General features: G+C 44.8%; 1 protein-coding gene across 1 annotated transcript; it reads left to right on the top strand.

Moving 5' to 3' along the window:
• Positions 1-382: 382 nt before the first annotated feature.
• Positions 383-12313, top strand: TADA3 (transcriptional adaptor 3). The gene is made up of 9 exons (XM_015827552.2): positions 383-437; positions 562-781; positions 1453-1694; positions 2375-2480; positions 4807-4948; positions 5922-6025; positions 6212-6321; positions 10953-11138; positions 12059-12313. The coding sequence occupies exons 2-9, from the start codon at positions 575-577 to the stop codon at positions 12249-12251; spliced, it is 1290 nt and encodes a 429-aa protein (XP_015683038.1). The 5' UTR covers positions 383-437; positions 562-574; the 3' UTR covers positions 12252-12313.
• The last annotated feature ends 4985 nt before the right edge of the window (positions 12314-17298 follow it).

The raw sequence follows: 17298 nt of genomic DNA, 5'->3' as shown, positions 1-17298 counted from the left end.
ATAATTTCCCCCCCCGCCTTGCTCCAGCGCCCCCTCCTGGCTTGTTTCCCCCCCTCATTCATCATTTGTTTCTCCACCGTCCATAGTTCGTAGTGCTTCCTATGCCCTTTTCCAAGCACCATCAGGCTCCAGTTCCCTCCGTCCTCGTTACTTGGGACGCCGTTCTCGCTGGGCAGAGAATTCCCTGAAATTTCTTTTTTTTTTGGTCTTCGCCTTCCCTCCGCAGGTGGTTCACTTCCATAATCCCGTCTGCAGTAGCTACCTTGTCAGCCTGCATTGCCGTATCAGTCCTTCTTTTCTGGCTGCCCTTTGTTTTTAAATAACTTTTGTTTTCCACTCTATGGATTCTTCCCAGTTCGGCGGTGCCTGCAATGATAACTCCAGCTCAGCAAGATTCCTGGCAGTGAAGAGCTACCTGTCTCCAGGATTTATGTAGGGTAAGATTTTTTTGGGTTAGGATAACATAATGTCATTCCCTCCGTCAGTTCTGCAAATTGTTAATGTCGCTCTTTACATGCTTGCATCTGTCGTGTTTTCTCTTTTCTTTTTTTCTTTTCCCAGGCCCAGCAACACCATGTCTGAACTGAAAGATTGTCCCCTTCAATTCCACGATTTCAAGTCTGTGGACCATATCAAAGTGTGTCCACGCTATACGGCGGTACTGGCCCGTTCTGAAGATGATGGCATTGGCATTGAAGAGCTTGACACGCTACAGTTAGAGCTTGAAACATTGCTGTCATCTGCAAGCCGCCGACTTCGGGTGCTGGAGACGGAAACCCAGGTCAGCTGGTAATTGGGCCCTCATAGAAAGGCCCTTCAGCTTGAGTCTTGCAGTTACTGTGCTTTATTTAAGTATAGTTGATCACACACAGTCCTTACATCTGTGAAAGACGAGTCATTTTCAGAAAGTGAAGTCTGAAATCTAAATGGCGTTTAAGGTGATCTGAGAAACTATTTAGAAAAGCTAAACTTGTGTAGACTTTAGACAAAAGTCACATCTGGCTCAGGGGATCGTGTCCTTATGTTGCTGCTGGAGGATCTTGTGTCACAGTTAGCTGAGGAGTTAGCTTCCCAAATGGTGACAGAAAAGAACAAGTGTAGCTCAGATTTGAACTGTGGGGTCCTTGGTGCCTCCGAGCTTGATTGTTTTCTTGCAGATGTTTCATTACCAAATTAGGTTAACATCATCAGTGCTAGTCTAGTCTAGCACTGATGATGTTACCTAGTTTGGTAGCATGCATCCCATATGCATTGGCTCAACCACACATAACACAGAATTATAGGCAAACTATTGTTCTGTTCCATCAGGGCTCTTCTGATGTTAGTAAGAATTCCATAATGCAGCAGTTCTGCTAACGAACCTCTTTGCCGATTCCTCTTTCCAAGACAGATATAGGTACCTTGCTATGTGACCTTTTAATCTACCTTTTTTTCTTTCTTTATTCTCATCAGATCTTGACAGACTGGCAAGACAAGAAAGGAGACAGACGATTTCTGAAAATTGGCAAGGACCATGAGGTGGGTCCTTCTATCAAACATAGCAAGCTCAAGAAGCAGAAGCTAGATGTGAAAGGAAGCCACAGCACTCCAGGACGGCCCAAATCCAAGAACCTCCAGCCTAAAATTCAAGAGTATGAATTCTCAGACGATCCAATTGATGTGCCCCGTATTCCTAAAAATGATGCACCCAACAGGTAATATGAAAGCGATTGCTATCATCTTATCCATTATCACCATAAGTATCAACATTATGAAGCACAAAAAAGAAATAGGTGCATAGTTCAGTAAATAGTTACAGCAGGAATGGGCAGTCTCCAGCCTTATATTCAAAAGAGGTGGGAGGAAAAAAAATGGGGCCGCTAAACATACCGCCCCCCCCCCCCCAGTTTGCCATCCCTTGTCTTAATAATATCTGGCAATTTATTGGCCCTCATTACACGGACTGCACTATCAGACTAAGTGCTCTGGGCTCTCCACATGTTGCTCTTCTATCCCATAATCTCCAATCTCAATATGACATGAAACCGAGGCTCTTGGATGGAAAAGGCTGTGTACTGCTTGTGCCGACTAGGAAAGATTCTAGCTTCTTAGTAATCCAGATTTTAATGTGTTATCTTAGACCAGGGGTAGGCAACCTTGGCTCTTTTATGACTCGTGGACTTCAACTCCCAGAATTTCTGAGCCAGCCATGCTGAGGGGAAAGGGAGAGGTTTCCAAACTGAGCCATGCTGGCTCAGGAATTCTGGGAGTTGAAGTCCACGAGTCATAAAAGAGCCAAGGTTGCTTACCCCTCTCTTAGACTGTCATGTTGCCTATTATAAGCAATCTTTCTAAACTGTGGTTCTGTTTCCTTCTTAACTGTTTGTGTTTATAGATTCTGGGCCTCAGTGGAGCCATATTGCGCTGACCTCACCAATGAGGAGGTTCGAACCTTAGATGACCTTCTCAAGCCACCTGAAGATGAAGCTGAACACTACAAGGTAAAAAAGCAGAAGCATTTTATTCAACCTGCCCTAAATTTGGATTGAGTCTTAATTCTCCATATATTCCTCATGTTAAACTGTTGTATGGTACTTACTTTGGATCTAAGACAAATTCTGTATCAGGTAAAACAATAGGACTAAAAAGCTGTTGGAGTCTATATTGAACAAGTTATTCACATATTGCTAAACTACAACTTGGGAGTTCCAATTGGCAAGACCAAGTAAGAGACAATAAGTGTTGCGGTTCAATATTTGAAGCACCACAGATTCACCATTTCTGACCTAGAGGTTCATGACAATTGTAATTGCTAAAATGTGTATTTTCTGTTGATTTGTCCCAATATTTTCTGCGAGTCAAAGCTTTTTAGTTGTTGTCAAGCAATAGGTTTTTCTAAGAATTTTAAACAGTAGCATTTCCAAATTTGGATGGAGGGAACAACCTTTTCCCTTTAAAAATCCTACAGGTACAAAATTGAAGAAAAAGTCTCTTGTCCATATGTCTGTGGAGATTCTGAGTCATCCAGGTCGTGGTTGTCCCAAATGTGCTTTTTCAAAAGGCAACTGGACTTCCTTTGTTTTTCCTTGAAAAAGTTTGTTTCTCATCCAAGCAGCTTCTTCAGTTCTGACTGAATGGTGGAAAATGGAAGGATTTATATTCTTTGCAGTCATCTGGTCGTTAGTACTCTCTCTGAGAGTCGATGGTTGCCTGAATAATGCAAATGGGTGTGGAACCTTTTTTGGAACTGCTGAAAGGATGGTAAACAGGAGATGGATGATGTCATATCCCAACTAAATCTTTTCAGCAGTTCCAAAAAAGGTTCCACGCCCATTTGCACTATTCAGGCAATCCTGAGGGCTCAAGTGGCCTCATTGACTCCCAGAGAGAGTGCTAACGACCAGATGACAGCAAGGAATATAGATCCTTCCATTCTCCACCATTCAGTCAGAACTTAAGAAGCTTCTTGGATGGGAAACAACCTTTTTCAAGGAAAAACAAAGAAAGTCCAGTTGCCTTTTGAAAAAGCACATTTGGGACAGTCACTTGTCCAACTTTTATCTCCCACTTCCATTCCTCTTCAGTGCTTCTTAATCTCTCTTGTAGAATGATAAAGGGAACCCTGCTTGTTCCATTAGTGCAGGGGTGGGGAACCTTGGCTCTTTTATGACTCGTGGACTTCAACTCCCAGAATTCCTGAGCCAGCCATGTTGGCTCAGGAATTCTGGGAGTTGAAGTCCACAGGTCATAAAAGAGCCAAGGTTGCCTACCCCTGCATTAGTGAAACTGAGGGCCTAAGACAGGGGTGTCAAACTCAATTTCATTGAGGGCCGCATCAGCATTGCGGTTGCCTTCGGGAGGCCGGGTGGGTGTGGCCAGGGTGAGTGCGGCCTACTGGGTGGGCGTGGATGGAGTGGGTGTGGCCTACTGGGTGGGCATGGCCAGCTCTACATCGTTCGCGTCAAGGGTGCCTGTGGGGGCCTGGGCAGGAGTGGGACAGATCTGAGGGTCTCTGGCAGAAGGGGGTGAGGGTGACACCTCCCCAGCATGCAACCAGGGGGTGGGGCCGATGTGGCAGGGGCTGGTTCCTCGCTGTTTCTAGACAGCCTTGTGGAGCTAAGACTGAATGCGTTTCAGCATAGATGGCCACCACAAAATTGTACATTGGCTCCCAACCAGCCTGGATCAGGGCCAAGGCAGTGGGGGCCGTTCCCTCACTGTTTCCAGGATGGCTTTGCGGGCCACATGAAACCACTTTGCGGGCCGCATCCGGCCCCCGGGCCTTGTGTTTGACATGTCTGGCCTAAGACTAGGAAAGTTGCAGGACAGAAAAGCTTGAAATTTTATCCATGTTTGCAACAGTGGGATTGCTGCAGAAAGAAATTCATTTGGTACTCTTTTGGCCCTGATCTTTGAGGCTACCTATCTGGAGAAAACATGTTTTCCCATTTCCATTATATTTTAGCTATCTATTTTTAGTATCTTCTCTGGCTTATCTTGAGGAAATTTGATCTACACAGACAATGGAATGAGATTCTGAACCGTGATGGGGAATGAAGGGTTTTATTCTCCCACCTTAGCTGTAAAACTGCTTAGCTCCAGGAGGGAATAAGAATATTGTGCTATAATCATTTAAAATAGAAAATTTTGGAAGGGAGGAAGAAAAATTTAATTGGTTGGAGGCAGCCCAATTAGAATTAGATCTGAAAAAAGGGACAGCATTTGGCTACATGTACGTATTGAGACACAGTTGAATTGTTTGGGGATATTTGCCTTTCTGGTGTCTGAGCTGGCTCTCATTCATGCCTTGTTGTTCTGTCCTTGTAGATCCCACCCTTAGGAAAACATTACTCCCAGCGCTGGGCCCAGGAAGACCTGCTGGAAGAGCAGAAGGATGGGGCTCGGGCTGCAGCTACTGCGGATAAGAAGAAAGGCATCTTGGGACCTCTGACTGAACTGGACACTAAGGGTATCCTGAGCTATTCTATGACAGCTTTTCCAGAGTGGAAGAGACTAAAGATGCCATTTTTCTAGAGAGCTCTGTTAGTTTAGTTGCAGAATCCATGCTTTTACAAGTAGTCCTCACTTAATAACCGTAATTAGGAGTGGAATTTTCATTTGTTAAGTGATGCAGTCATAAATTATGATGTCAGATGTCCATGCCACTTAGCAATGGCAGTCTTGGCAGTTCCTAGTTGTGATTAAGCAAATCAGCATGGTCCTTAAGCAAGGATCTTACGTAACTACGACTTCCAGTTTCCTGCAGGCTTCCGCATTGACTTTGATTGTGGGAAAGTCACGAATCATGACTATGTAACTGCAGAATGCTGCAACAGTTTGAAATCCAGGCTGGTTGCTGAGTGCCTGGCTTATGATCATGCAATTGCAGGAGTACTACAACTTTGGGAACTTTAAAGACTGATCGTAAGAACCACCCATTTGGCGCCGTTAAGTTCAAACGCTTGCTGAACAGTAATTAACCAAGGACCACCTCTGTAGGAAAAATGGCGAAAATTGTTAACCCTATTGCTAACTTTAGCTCCTTGCTTCTGGGAGCTATTATTTAGCAAAAACAGAAAAATCGGAGATTGTTTTATCTCTGTTTTATCTCTGCTTTATGTGTTTATTAGCTCTAGACCAGTGTTTCTCAACCTTGGCAACTTTTAACTTCAACTCCCAAGAATTCCTCAGTCAGGGATGTTGAAATGAAGCCTGGTTGAGATTAGAGGTTTATAGACTGGAACCGGCTGTGTTGGTTCCTGAACATTAGCATAGTATGTAGAATAAAGCCAGTCCCTTCTGACGCGTTGGTTTAATTTTCTTCATTTTTTTAAATGGTATGGTGAGAATCCCAGAACTGCTCACTGCAAAGTGCCACATTTTTTTGCAACGGATATTGACTTGTCCTTCCTGGTTCTCATTTGCTCCTTCATTCCCTCCAGATGTTGATGCTTTGCTGAAGAAATCGGAGTCCCAGCATGAACAGCCAGAGGATGGATGCCCTTTTGGGCCTCTCACCCAGCGCCTTCTGCAGGCACTTGTAGAAGTAAGGAATGAAAAAAAACAACAGCTGGCTTTTTCAGCTTCAGCAGGCTCAGATTTTCTGGGAGAAAATCTGGTCCTTCCCTTTCAATCCATCTCTCTCTCCCTCTCCCTCCCTCCTCTTTCTTTCTTTCTTTCTTCTCTCTCTCTCTCTCTCTTTCTTTCTTTCTTTCTCTCTTTCTTTCTTTAGGAGAACATCATCTCCCCCATTGAAGATTCGCCTATTCCGGAGATAGCAGGCAAAGACTCCGCAATTGATGGTGCCAGCACTTCCCCTCGCAGCCAGAACAAGCCCTTCAGGTGAGCAGAGCAATTATTTCCTTTTTGATGACATGTTTCATTCCTTAAAATGTTTGTCCCATTCATATTCAGCTGAGTGTTCATGTCCCATTCATGTTCAGGAAGCATTACAGCATATCAGCGGAATCCTGAGCAGATCTATTCAAAGTAATTCCTGCTGAATTCCATGGAGCCTTTTTGCTTGGAATACAAAGAACCCCAACCTTGCCTGCCTTTCCTGAGGCCTTCAGGGCAGTGTGTGTTCCTAGTCTGATATAATTGTTTTGGTTGTTGCCTTGGTGGAATATGTAATGTTTTGTTATGTTTTTAAGATGGTTTACTTCATGTTTCTTGTTTAGTTGCTCTGAGTCATTTTTTTTTTTAAGGGTGGCTGTCTAAATTAACAGAGTAAATAAATGTTTATATGGCTTTGAAAAAAAATCTAGACTAAGTAACTGAAGAAAAGTAGTAGGCAAGGAGAATAAACACTTAAAGTAAAGACCAGATTTAATGGACTGCATTTGCTAAGGGTGCCTGAGGAACTTGGGACTGACATTTCTGAAAGTTAAGGCAAATAAAATATTCCTGGAAGCTAAACAAGGTAAAATGGGCAATCTGCTGCCGTGCTGGAAATCTGTGGAAAAAAAAGGCAACACAGAGGGAGGAATAATTGCCCAGCCAAATGCTAAATTCCACAGAAGAGCAAGGAAAACAGGGAGTTATACTGAAATAAGCAATGCAAAGAAATTGCATTGAAAGTGACAGTGAAACCTGAAGGTCAAGAGATTATTTAAGAAAAGCATAGAGATGAAGTCAAGCGCAATAAATAAACAGATAAGGCAAATAAAAGACAAGGCAAAGATCAACTGGAGAAAGAAGCTATGAAAAAAGCATGAAATCGTTGTTCTCCCTCATTTGATGATGCACGCAAAGTTACAAACACTGAATTAGAACCAGAATTCTGAAAAATGAAGTTTTTTAAAAAAATCCAGAAAAGATTGCTCATAACAGCTGGATTAATCTAACCATTTAAAACTTTGCCAGGTGATGCAGTTAAAGTGATACTTACAGTGTGTATTCAGCTGTGGAAAACACAGCAGTAGCCAAGGGACTGGAAAAGATCAGTTTATATTCCATTACCAAAAAAGGACAGTCTTAAAGAATGCTTAAACTATTAAACAATTACACTTCTGCTAAAATAATACTCAAGACTTTACGATCCGGACAATTCCTGGAATGAGAATGTCAGATGTACAGGCTAGATTAGGGAAAATCACAGCTTTCAAGATCCAAAATGTCTGTATTTGTTTTATTGATCGTATAAAGGATTCTGATTGTGTAAACCACAACAAATTGCGAATAGTCCTTGAAACATGGTGTACCAGACTGCCTCATCTGTCCAGGATAGAATTGTCTGATGATCAGATGTCAACAGTTAGAACAGATTATACAAATGGCTCAGAACGTGAAGAGGAGTATGCTAAGGCTGATGACAGTCACTTTTAAGTTCTGTGTAGAAAATATCACATTAAATAGAAATTGTAACCAACCACTAATAACCTCAGATGAGTTGATAGAAGGAATATTTATGGAATCTCTTGTCGACAACAGAACAAACGCTGGTCTGCTGTTGGCTATTTTTTAAAAGCTGCACTAATGCAAGCCCAGTGCAGAAAATGAAATACTAGCTGACTTTATTTTCCTAAGCTCAAAAGAAATCACAGGAATAGTGACTGGTAGCCATGAAACAAGCTTGGAAATCACTACTTTTGGAGCAAATGCCTGGGAAAGTTCGACCCTCAGAAAGGTTGTGTGAAGAAAAAACAGATGCTTTAGATTGTTGTGCAGAACATTGTTGAAAATACTTTGGACATCAAAAACAACAACAACAAGACTAGGTGAAGTAAAACCAGACTAGCCAATGGATGCTGTAGTCAAGCTTAAATGTTTTGGACAAGCAAAAATCATGAGAAAAGATTCCAATATTTGGAAAAATCAAAAGTCTGACAGTTGACTGGATGCTGTCGCTGACAAAATAAGCAGGAGCGTATAAGAAATCAAAAGAAGCAGTTATCAGCAGCCGGTCCTGGTGAAACGGCATCCATAGGCTTACAAAGAATCAGTGGGCAAGTAAATAACTGAATAACAAAAAACTGTTGGCACATAGGAATGACAGTAAATTACATAAAACAATCAGTGTTATATTTAATAAAAAGATAAGAATACTTAAAAAAAACATAGGCAATGAGAGGATAGTAATATTGGCCTTCAGGTAGTGAATTTCCGGAAAAGTTCCATGGCTCAGCGCTTAATGACACCTGAGTTTGTCAGAAAGCTTGACAGCCCGGATTTGAGACCTAAGCACCACACAATGGGATGAGCTCCCATTCCTTGACCCAGCTCTGTCCACCCAACAGTTCAAAAAGTATGCAAAGGAAAGTAGATAAATAGGTACCACTTCAGCAACAGTGTCCTGTGTAGCTTTGGCGTATAGCCGTGCTGGCCACATGACCGGGGAAAGTGTCTTCAGACAACGCTGGCTCCCTGGGCCAAAACACAGAGATGAGCACCATGCCTAGAGCTAGACATGACTGGACAGGGGAAACCTTGACCTTTGCAGAAGGTGGAAACAATGCCTTGGTAAGGCCACACTTGGAATACTGCATCCAGTTTTGGTCACCACGAGGTAAAAAAGATGCTGAGACTCTAGAAAGAGTACAGAGAAGAGCAACAAAGATGATCAGGGGACTGGAGGCTAAAACATATAAGAAACGGTTGCTGGAATTGGGTATGTCTAGTTTAACGAAGAGAAGGATGAGGGGGGACATGATAGCAGTGTTCCAATATCTCAGAGGCTGCCACAAAGAAAAGGGAGTCAAGCTCTTCTCCAAAGCACCTGAAGGCAGGATAAGAAGCAACGGGTGGAAACTAGTCAAGGAAAGAAGCAACCTAGAACTAAGGAGAAACTTCCTGACAGTTAGAACAATTAACCAGTGGAACAACCTGCCTCCAGAAGCGGTGAATGCTCCAACACTGGAAGTTTTTAAGAAGAGACTGGACAGCCATTTGTCTGAAATGGTATAGGATTTCCTGCCTGCGCAGGGGGTTGGACTAGATGACCTCCAAGGTCCCTTCCAACTTTATCATGATTTATTATTATTATTATTATTATTATTATTATTATTATCATCATCATCATCATCATCATCATCATCATCATCATCATCATCTGGGCCAACAGATGGAAGAGTTTTAGGAGAACTGTTGATGTCATAGCCAAAGTTGCCCAGAAAATGCCAAAAGCCACTTCAGCTGCTTGGTGGAATTTACTAGCCTTCCTTTCCCATCAGTAAACAACAATTATTTTCCTGCAGCTCTGGGCAAATGCCTGGAAACATTCATAGTGTAAAGAGCCTTTTCATAGGTGTGGGAAATATATAGGGATTATTTAAAGTGGCTATAGAGAGGAGATGGAAGTTTGTTTGGAGGGTTTTTTTGCAAGAACTGGGGTGTCTGTTATTAGATCTGCCCTCTTTTACTATCTTGCCTATTAATATACTTTAAAAAAAACACACACCTTTGGATTGCTATCATACACATTATTTAAAGAACAAAACTTCAAAGTTGTGCCAGAACTTTTCCCCCACAAACTGTGCTGGCTGTTAAAATATGTTGAAGGAACGCTGAATATGTATGATGCCCAGATTCCTAGCATAGGTACTCCCAAAGTGTCTGTTGCTAAGTGAAACATTTGTTAAGTCAGGGGTGTCAAACTCAATTTCATTGAGGGCCGCATCAGCATTGCGGTTGCCCTCGGGGAGGTGTGTGGCCTGGGTGGGCGTGGCTGGAGTGGGTGTGGCCTACTGGGTGGCCAGCTCTACATGGCCAGCTCTACATTGTTTGTCTCAAGGGTGCCTGTGGGGGTCTGGGCAGGAGTGGGACAGATCTGAGGGTCTCTGGCAGAAGGGGGTGGGACCAGGGCAAGCGCCAAGGCATGGTCCATTTCTTCATTCCTCACAAAGGGTGACACCTCCCCAGCATGCACCCAGGGGGCGGGGCCGACGTGGCAGGGGCTGGTTCCTTGCTGTTTCCAGACGGCCTTGTGGAGCTAAGACTGAATGCGTTTCAGCATAGAGGGCCACCACAAAATTGTACATTGGCTCCCGGCCGGCCTGGGCCAGGGCCAAGGCAGCGGGGGCCGTTCCCTCACTGTTTCCAGGATGGCTTCGTGGGCCACATGAAACCACTTCGCGGGCCACATCCAGCTTCCGGGCCTTGTGTTTGACATGTCTGTATTAAGTGAAGTTTGCCCTATTTTATGACCTTTCTTGCCACAGTCGTTCAGTGAATCGCTGTAGTTGTTGAGTTAGTAACCTGGTTGTTAAGCGAATCTGGCTTCCCCCATTGATTTTGCTTGTCAGAAGGTCACAAAAGGGGATCACATGACACTTAACCGTCATATATACGAGTCGGTTGCCAGGCATCTGAATCTTGATCACGTGATCTGACGGAGGCTGGAGCGGTCCTAACTGTAAAATAAATGGTCCTAAGTCACTTTTGTCAGTGCCATCATAACTTTGAACGGCCTCCAAATTAACTGGTAAGTCAGGGACGTACCTGTAAGGCTGCTCCTGTTGTCTTGTCCTCCTCAGCGTACCCCACACAAAATCTCTTGAAGGCCGCATCAAGGAAGAGCTGATTGCTCAAGGGCTGCTGGAGTCAGAGGACCGACCGGCAGAGGACTCGGAGGATGAAGTGCTGGCCGAGCTGCGGAAGAGGCAGGCTGAACTCAAGGCGTTGAGCACACACAACCGGACCAAGAAAGTCGAGCTGCTCAGGTGAGATACAAGCCACAAGTCTGATCATCCACTCCTTTGTTCTCGACTTAACAACTGCAGCTGAGCCCGAAATTTCCGTGGCGAAGCGAGAAAGTTGTGAAGTGAAATTTTGCCCCATTTTAACCATCTTCCTTGTTAAGTGAATCACTGCAGTTGTGTAAATGAGTCGGTTGCCTAGTGCAGTGATGGCGAACCTTTTAGAGACTGAGTGCCCAAACTGCAACCCAATACCCACTTACGTATCGTTGGGTGCTGGGTGGGTGTGGCCCATTGGGTGGGTGTGGCCCGTTGGGTGGGTGTGGCCCGTTCGGTAGGCGTGGCTGCGGTGGTAACGGCAGACTGGGTGGGACTAAAAAGTGCAATCAATTCCAACCTTGGGAGATCTTTTTTTTTTCCGCGAGAAGTTGAAATTGATTGATTGAACTTTTTTTTTTTTTTTTTGCACATGGCGGCAGAGGCCTAAAGCAAAAAGGTTTTATAAAACCCAGATGAAGGCCTAGGACTGGGGCGAGGGTGTGTGTGCCCACAGAGAGGGCTCTGCGTGCCACCTGTGGCACGCCACCACGGACCTAGTGTCTGAATTTTGATCATGTGACCACGCAGGTGCTGTAGTGGTCGCCAGTGTGGAAAAACAAGTTAAGTCACTTTTTTCAGTGCCCTTGTAACTTGGAGCTGTCACTAAATCAGGGGTGTCAAACTCGCAACGTCGCGTGACGTGTCGCAACGTATCGTGGCTTTTTTACCATTGCCGGCAATGGGGTGGATGTGGTTTCGGCATGACGCATCCGGCCTGCGTGCCGGCAGTTTGACACCCCTGCACTAAATGAACTGTTGTAAGTCGAGGACTTAAGCAGTAAAGTCCGATCAAGGAGAAGAGGATCCAGAGATGACTCAAGATTTTTGTTATGTTACCCTTACAGGCTGGCCAAAGAGGAACTTCACAGGCAAGAGCTGCGGCAGCGTGTGCGCATTGCGGACAACGAAGTGATGGATGCCTTCCGGAAGATCATGGCCGCCCGCCAGAAGAAGCGCACCCCAACCAAGAAGGAAAAAGACCAAGCTTGGAAGAGCCTCAAGGAACGCGAGAGCATCCTTAAGCTGCTAGATGGTTAATGCTACAAGACGCCTGGCCGAGCTTCTCCATTTGAACCATAACGGAGGCCCCAGCTTAAGGGGAGATGTCAGCCGCAGGTGTAGACTATATAGCAGCATCCCTCACTGGTTTGTCGTCACTCCTCTTGCTATATATTCCAGCTGAGACTCTGGGCAGGTTGGCTTCCAGCAGTGTGCCTTCTCTTTCTGGGTGTGGCTTTGAGCCCTGTGGTGTGCGGTGAAATGAGCGCCCGGGATTGCTTAAAGCGGCAGTCCCCTCTGTAAGGACAACTATGCTGTGGCATGGAGGCGAGACGGAACAAAATCTATATTAGTCTCGGGCACCAAATGCCAGGTTTCAGGATCTGTCAGCAGCATAAACTGGAACAGATGGCGGGTCGTTCTTGAAGTTAGATTTTGTTTTTTCCTTCCTACTGCTCTTCCTTTATTGGTGTGTTAAGGAAAACAGCACCTGGGAAGCGATAGGCACAGCAAAGGTCAAGTGTGGGAGCCTAACTTCTCAAAGGCCTGTCTTTTCTTACGTTTGGGAATGATGTATTGACTCTGTGGCTGCACCAGTTGTATCTCATCAGCAATTAGGACTGAGCTAAGATGAAACAGCCAGGGAAGTTATGGGTAGAATTGTTGCCCTACGGGTGGTTTAAGTAGATGCCTGTTGTATCTATAGAATTGTAGAGGGAACGGTGTGCCTCCTCCCCCGTGCATTTCACCGTTCAAACATAGTTACGATCCAAACCCTTATCAAGGATGAGGTCTGCACTACTTGGGTGGACATACAATTTTTGCGAGGCAGCTATGATGTCTTTACTTCCTACTTTGCTCGTCGGCTTCCTGTGGTGGTATTGAGGGTTGCGAGTTCTCCCTTACTAGCGCCATAGAGTTGATAGAAAGGAGTTGTCCTCCATGGAAACAAGCCGAGAAAGGCTAGCGGGTTCTGGAGCATTTGGACTTGAGCATTTGGAACATTCAACGGTCCAAGGAAGAAAAAAGGATTTAGCATTTCGGTGGAACCGACGGAGTGACCCAGTCTCACCCCATATTATTTCCAGAAACACACAATTCGGTATCGAAATTGCAGATGGCTAGAAGGGCAGTTAGGAAACACCAGGTAGGGTGATAGGGGGAGGAGAGATTCCTTCCTCCTCCAGAATCTATATTTTAACCCAGCCTCCCCCAGAAACTCCCAAGAAAGTGAGAAAGCAAGCTGGGAAGAAGCCTAGCCAAAAGTCTTTCATTAAAAAGAGAGATGGAAGAACAGAGCCATTCACAGGCAGGGCAATGAGCCACTGTGCTCCCGTGGTTCTTTCCTGCAAGCTGCATGTGGGCTGAACCCCTTTGGGGAGCTCTCGTTTCCACCAGCCATTTAGCAGGCAAACTGCACGAAACATTGGCGGGCTGGTGATGAAAAGAGCACAAGGGCGGGACCAGGCCATCTGTGTCCTCTTCCTCACTTGGGTACAGATCAACCATTGCCTCGGGAGCCTGCTTGTCTTCGTCAAAAAGCCGTGTGCATTTAGTCTGCCTGCCTGTCCATCTCTTCCTTGATCAATTTCACCTTCTGGCCTCGGGCTCCTTTTGTATCCTCGACCGTTCCAGGACGAGTGCGTTCACTCTCACCTGAAACTGATCCTAACACAGTGCTGTTTGGAGTGGGAGTGGGGGGCAAATATGCTGTTTGGAGTGGGAGTGGGGGGCAAATAATCATTCTGTGTTGAGAACCAGTTGGAGAAGAGGCTCGAGCAGACGTTTGCATTTGCCTTGGATTCTATCTGCCTGTTGTATGGACAGACTTCTTCCACCACCAACTCCTTCAAAGGCGTGACCGATCACTCCCCGTTTTCTTATTAAGCCTACGATTGTCTTTTTTTACCCTCTTCCCCAGTTTGGAGTCCTTTTTGCTTCCCCGTTTACCAGCAAGTTTCAACGTTCGGTCCGTTGTTTGAAGACTTTTTCAACTCCGTTGCTTTGGGAAAAAAACATTCTTTAGGGTGAGAGCCAGGAAACAAACAATATGTGCATGACGAAAGGTAGAAGAGGCGGCATTTGGAGAAAAGATCAGAATCATCCCCCAAAGAATTAATAAATCCAGGAGCAACTGGTGACTGTGGTGTGTCTGATTTCTTTCCCCCAAATTCTTTGGGGAGGGGCTGAGGGTTTGTAGGGCAGGGTGGTGGTGCGCAGGGGTTGAATGGCTGAATGTCTAGTTTCACACAACGTGTTGACTCGTTAAATATTCTGCGGGAACATCCGGTATATTGAACTAAAAGCTAATCAAACTGGTTGGGTTTATGCAGTACTCTAAAGCAGGGGGGTCCCAAACGCTGGGTCCATGGACTGGCACCGGTGCACAGCATGCCAGGAACCAGGCCGTGCACACAAACAAAGCCCCATCTATGGGATGCAGGCAGGATGCAAAATCACGCCCCCTCCGGTCCATGGAAAAACCTCTCTCCATGGAACTGGTCCCTGGTGCCCAAAGGTTTGGGGCCTGCTGCTCTAAAGCAACTCACAATGAGTTAAAAGTGAAGTTAATACATGGGGGTGGGATGTGGCTGTTTAGCTGCCTGGTGATCGTAGTCAATTTCATGAACTAACATGATCTCCGCATAACAGGATGATTGACTGTTGAATGATCATGTGCCATCAAGTCGTTTTCAACTCCTAGCAACAGCATAGATTTTTCTCCATGACGATCTACTTCCTCACCTGTTCTTTCATGTCTCCCAATGGTGCGTTCATGGCCACTGCAACTGAGTCTGTCCACCTTGCTGCTGGTTGTTCTCTTCCACCTTTCTTAGGATTAGAGCTTTTTCCAGAGAGCTGGGTCTTCACAGACTGTATCTGAAGTAGGATAATTTGAGCCCGGCCATTTGTGCCACGAGTGAGAAGTCTGCATTTATTTCTTCAGTGATCTATTGGTTTGTTTTCTTGGCTGTCATAACAGGCTAGGGACTGTGAAACGTTTGCCTGGGATATTGGTTTTAAGAAACATTCCACAAAAATACTTGCTTTCCTGTGTTCTCTTAAGACTGAAACGATTGGCACAGAGATGAAGACATGACAAAGCAGAAATGGGGATTGTCACATTCATTTTGCTGTTGTGCAGTATTATTATATTGGAAAGATGCAAAAAGGACAAAAATAAAACAAGGCACTCTATCTATCCCAAAATAATTCAAAGAGATAAATTCTCAAGGCATCGCTCAGGATTAAAAGCAGAGTGGAGTAATGGTTTTTTGGCAGCTTTACAAATTAAAAGGCAACAGGAAAAGAAATTGTAAATTGTACAGCGTAAACAACATTTCTGTTTAAGTTCCATCCTGGACACTTAATATTTTTAAATCTCAGCGTCCTGTCTTACCACTTTTCAATCTCTAAGAATTATCATTAAAAAAACAATTCATTAAGCTTCACTGGACAATTTTCTTTCTGCTCTTCAGAATATTTCTAGTTTGTATCTCCAGCTTGTATCACTATCCTTCATATTGTTCAAGGTTCTCTTTCATTAGTCTACTCTAACCTAATAGCCTGCCAAGCAATAGTCTAGTAGTAGAAACCTAATGACAGATTTTATTTTCCTGGGCTCCAAGATCACCACAGATGGGGACTGCAGCCAAGAAATTAAAAGACGCTCCTGGGGAGAAAAGCTATGGCAAATCTAGACAGCATACTAAAAAGTAGAGACATCACCCTGCCAACAAAAGTGCATATAGTCAAGGCCATGGTTTTTCCAGTTGCAATGTATGGCTGTGAAAGTTGGGCCATAAGAAAGGCTGAGCGCCAAAGAATTGAGGCCTTTGAACTATGGTGCTGGAGAAGACTCCTGCGAGTCCCTTGAACTGCAAGGCGTTCAAACTGGTCAGTCCTAGAGGAGATCAACCCCGACTGCTCTTTAGAAGGCCAGATCCTGAAGTTGAAGCTCAAATACTTTGGCCACCTAATGAGAAGGAAGGACTCACTGGAGAAGAGCCTAATGCTGGGAAAGATTGAGGGCAATAGAAGAATAGAGAGAGTATGAGGTGGCTGGATGGAGTCACTGAAGCAGTAGGCGTGAGCTTAAATGGATTCCAGAAGATGGTAGAGGACAGGAAGGCCTGGAGGAACGTGGTCCATGGGGTTGCGATGGGTCGGACACAAGTTCGCAACTAACAACAAGAAACCTATTATGAGTGTGGAATTGATAGGAAAAACCAGACATGCTACCTTGAACTAGAGGAAACAAGATAAATAATAAAAAAATAATAACCACTGTGTAAATGGATTCAAGTATTTGAGTTTTGCAGTCAGGCACCAAGTGGCTTTCAGTGTTGGTTGTGATATCTCTAAAATATGGGAGAATTTGGTGGAGATAAGCTAAGAAATACAAGGAAGATTACTGAATTTGAGCTGGCCTTAGCTAGAGACACTATAACTCACTTTGCACCGTTATTATGTTGGGACTACAACTCCTAGTAAATGGTTTCAACCAATGCTGGAAGACAGAGAGATCCGACACAATTGGAGGATGCTAAAGTGAAGAAAGCTATACTGCTATATAAGGATCTAGAGCAGGGGTAGTCAACCTTGGCTCTTTTATGACTCGTGGACTTCAAGTCATAAAAGTCCACGAGTCATAAAAAAGCCAAGGTTGACTACCCCGATCTAGAGTCTAGATCAGGGCTTTTCAACCAGTGGTATGGGTATCACCTGTGGTACATTGGCACCTGGCAGGTGGTATGTGACCATCCTAGAAAAGTGGTAGCGGGGGAGGGGAATGAGCTGAACCGGTGACAGCACTGCACAAGCCTGAGCGAGAGATGGCTGGAGCTGCAGGGCTGTCAGGGCTCAGTGGAAGCACTAGGATCAGCACCAGGCTCCAGCTGGAGCTCGGCGCTGATCCTGGCACTTCTGCTGAGCCCAGAAGAAGCGCCGATCAGCTGGAATGTTGCAGCATCTCCAGGGTCTTGTGATTTACATTCAGATGCTTGGCAACTGATTCATATTTATGACGGTCACAGTGTCCCAGGGTCATGTGAAGTGACCAAAACCTGCTGCAACCACCCAGCAG

Source organism: Protobothrops mucrosquamatus, unplaced genomic scaffold (assembly GCF_001527695.2).
Source record: "Protobothrops mucrosquamatus isolate PMUCROS unplaced genomic scaffold, P.Mucros_1.0 scaffold3782, whole genome shotgun sequence".
Taxonomy (NCBI): Eukaryota; Metazoa; Chordata; class Lepidosauria; order Squamata; family Viperidae; genus Protobothrops; species Protobothrops mucrosquamatus.
This window is presented reverse-complemented; position numbering and strand designations above follow the sequence as displayed.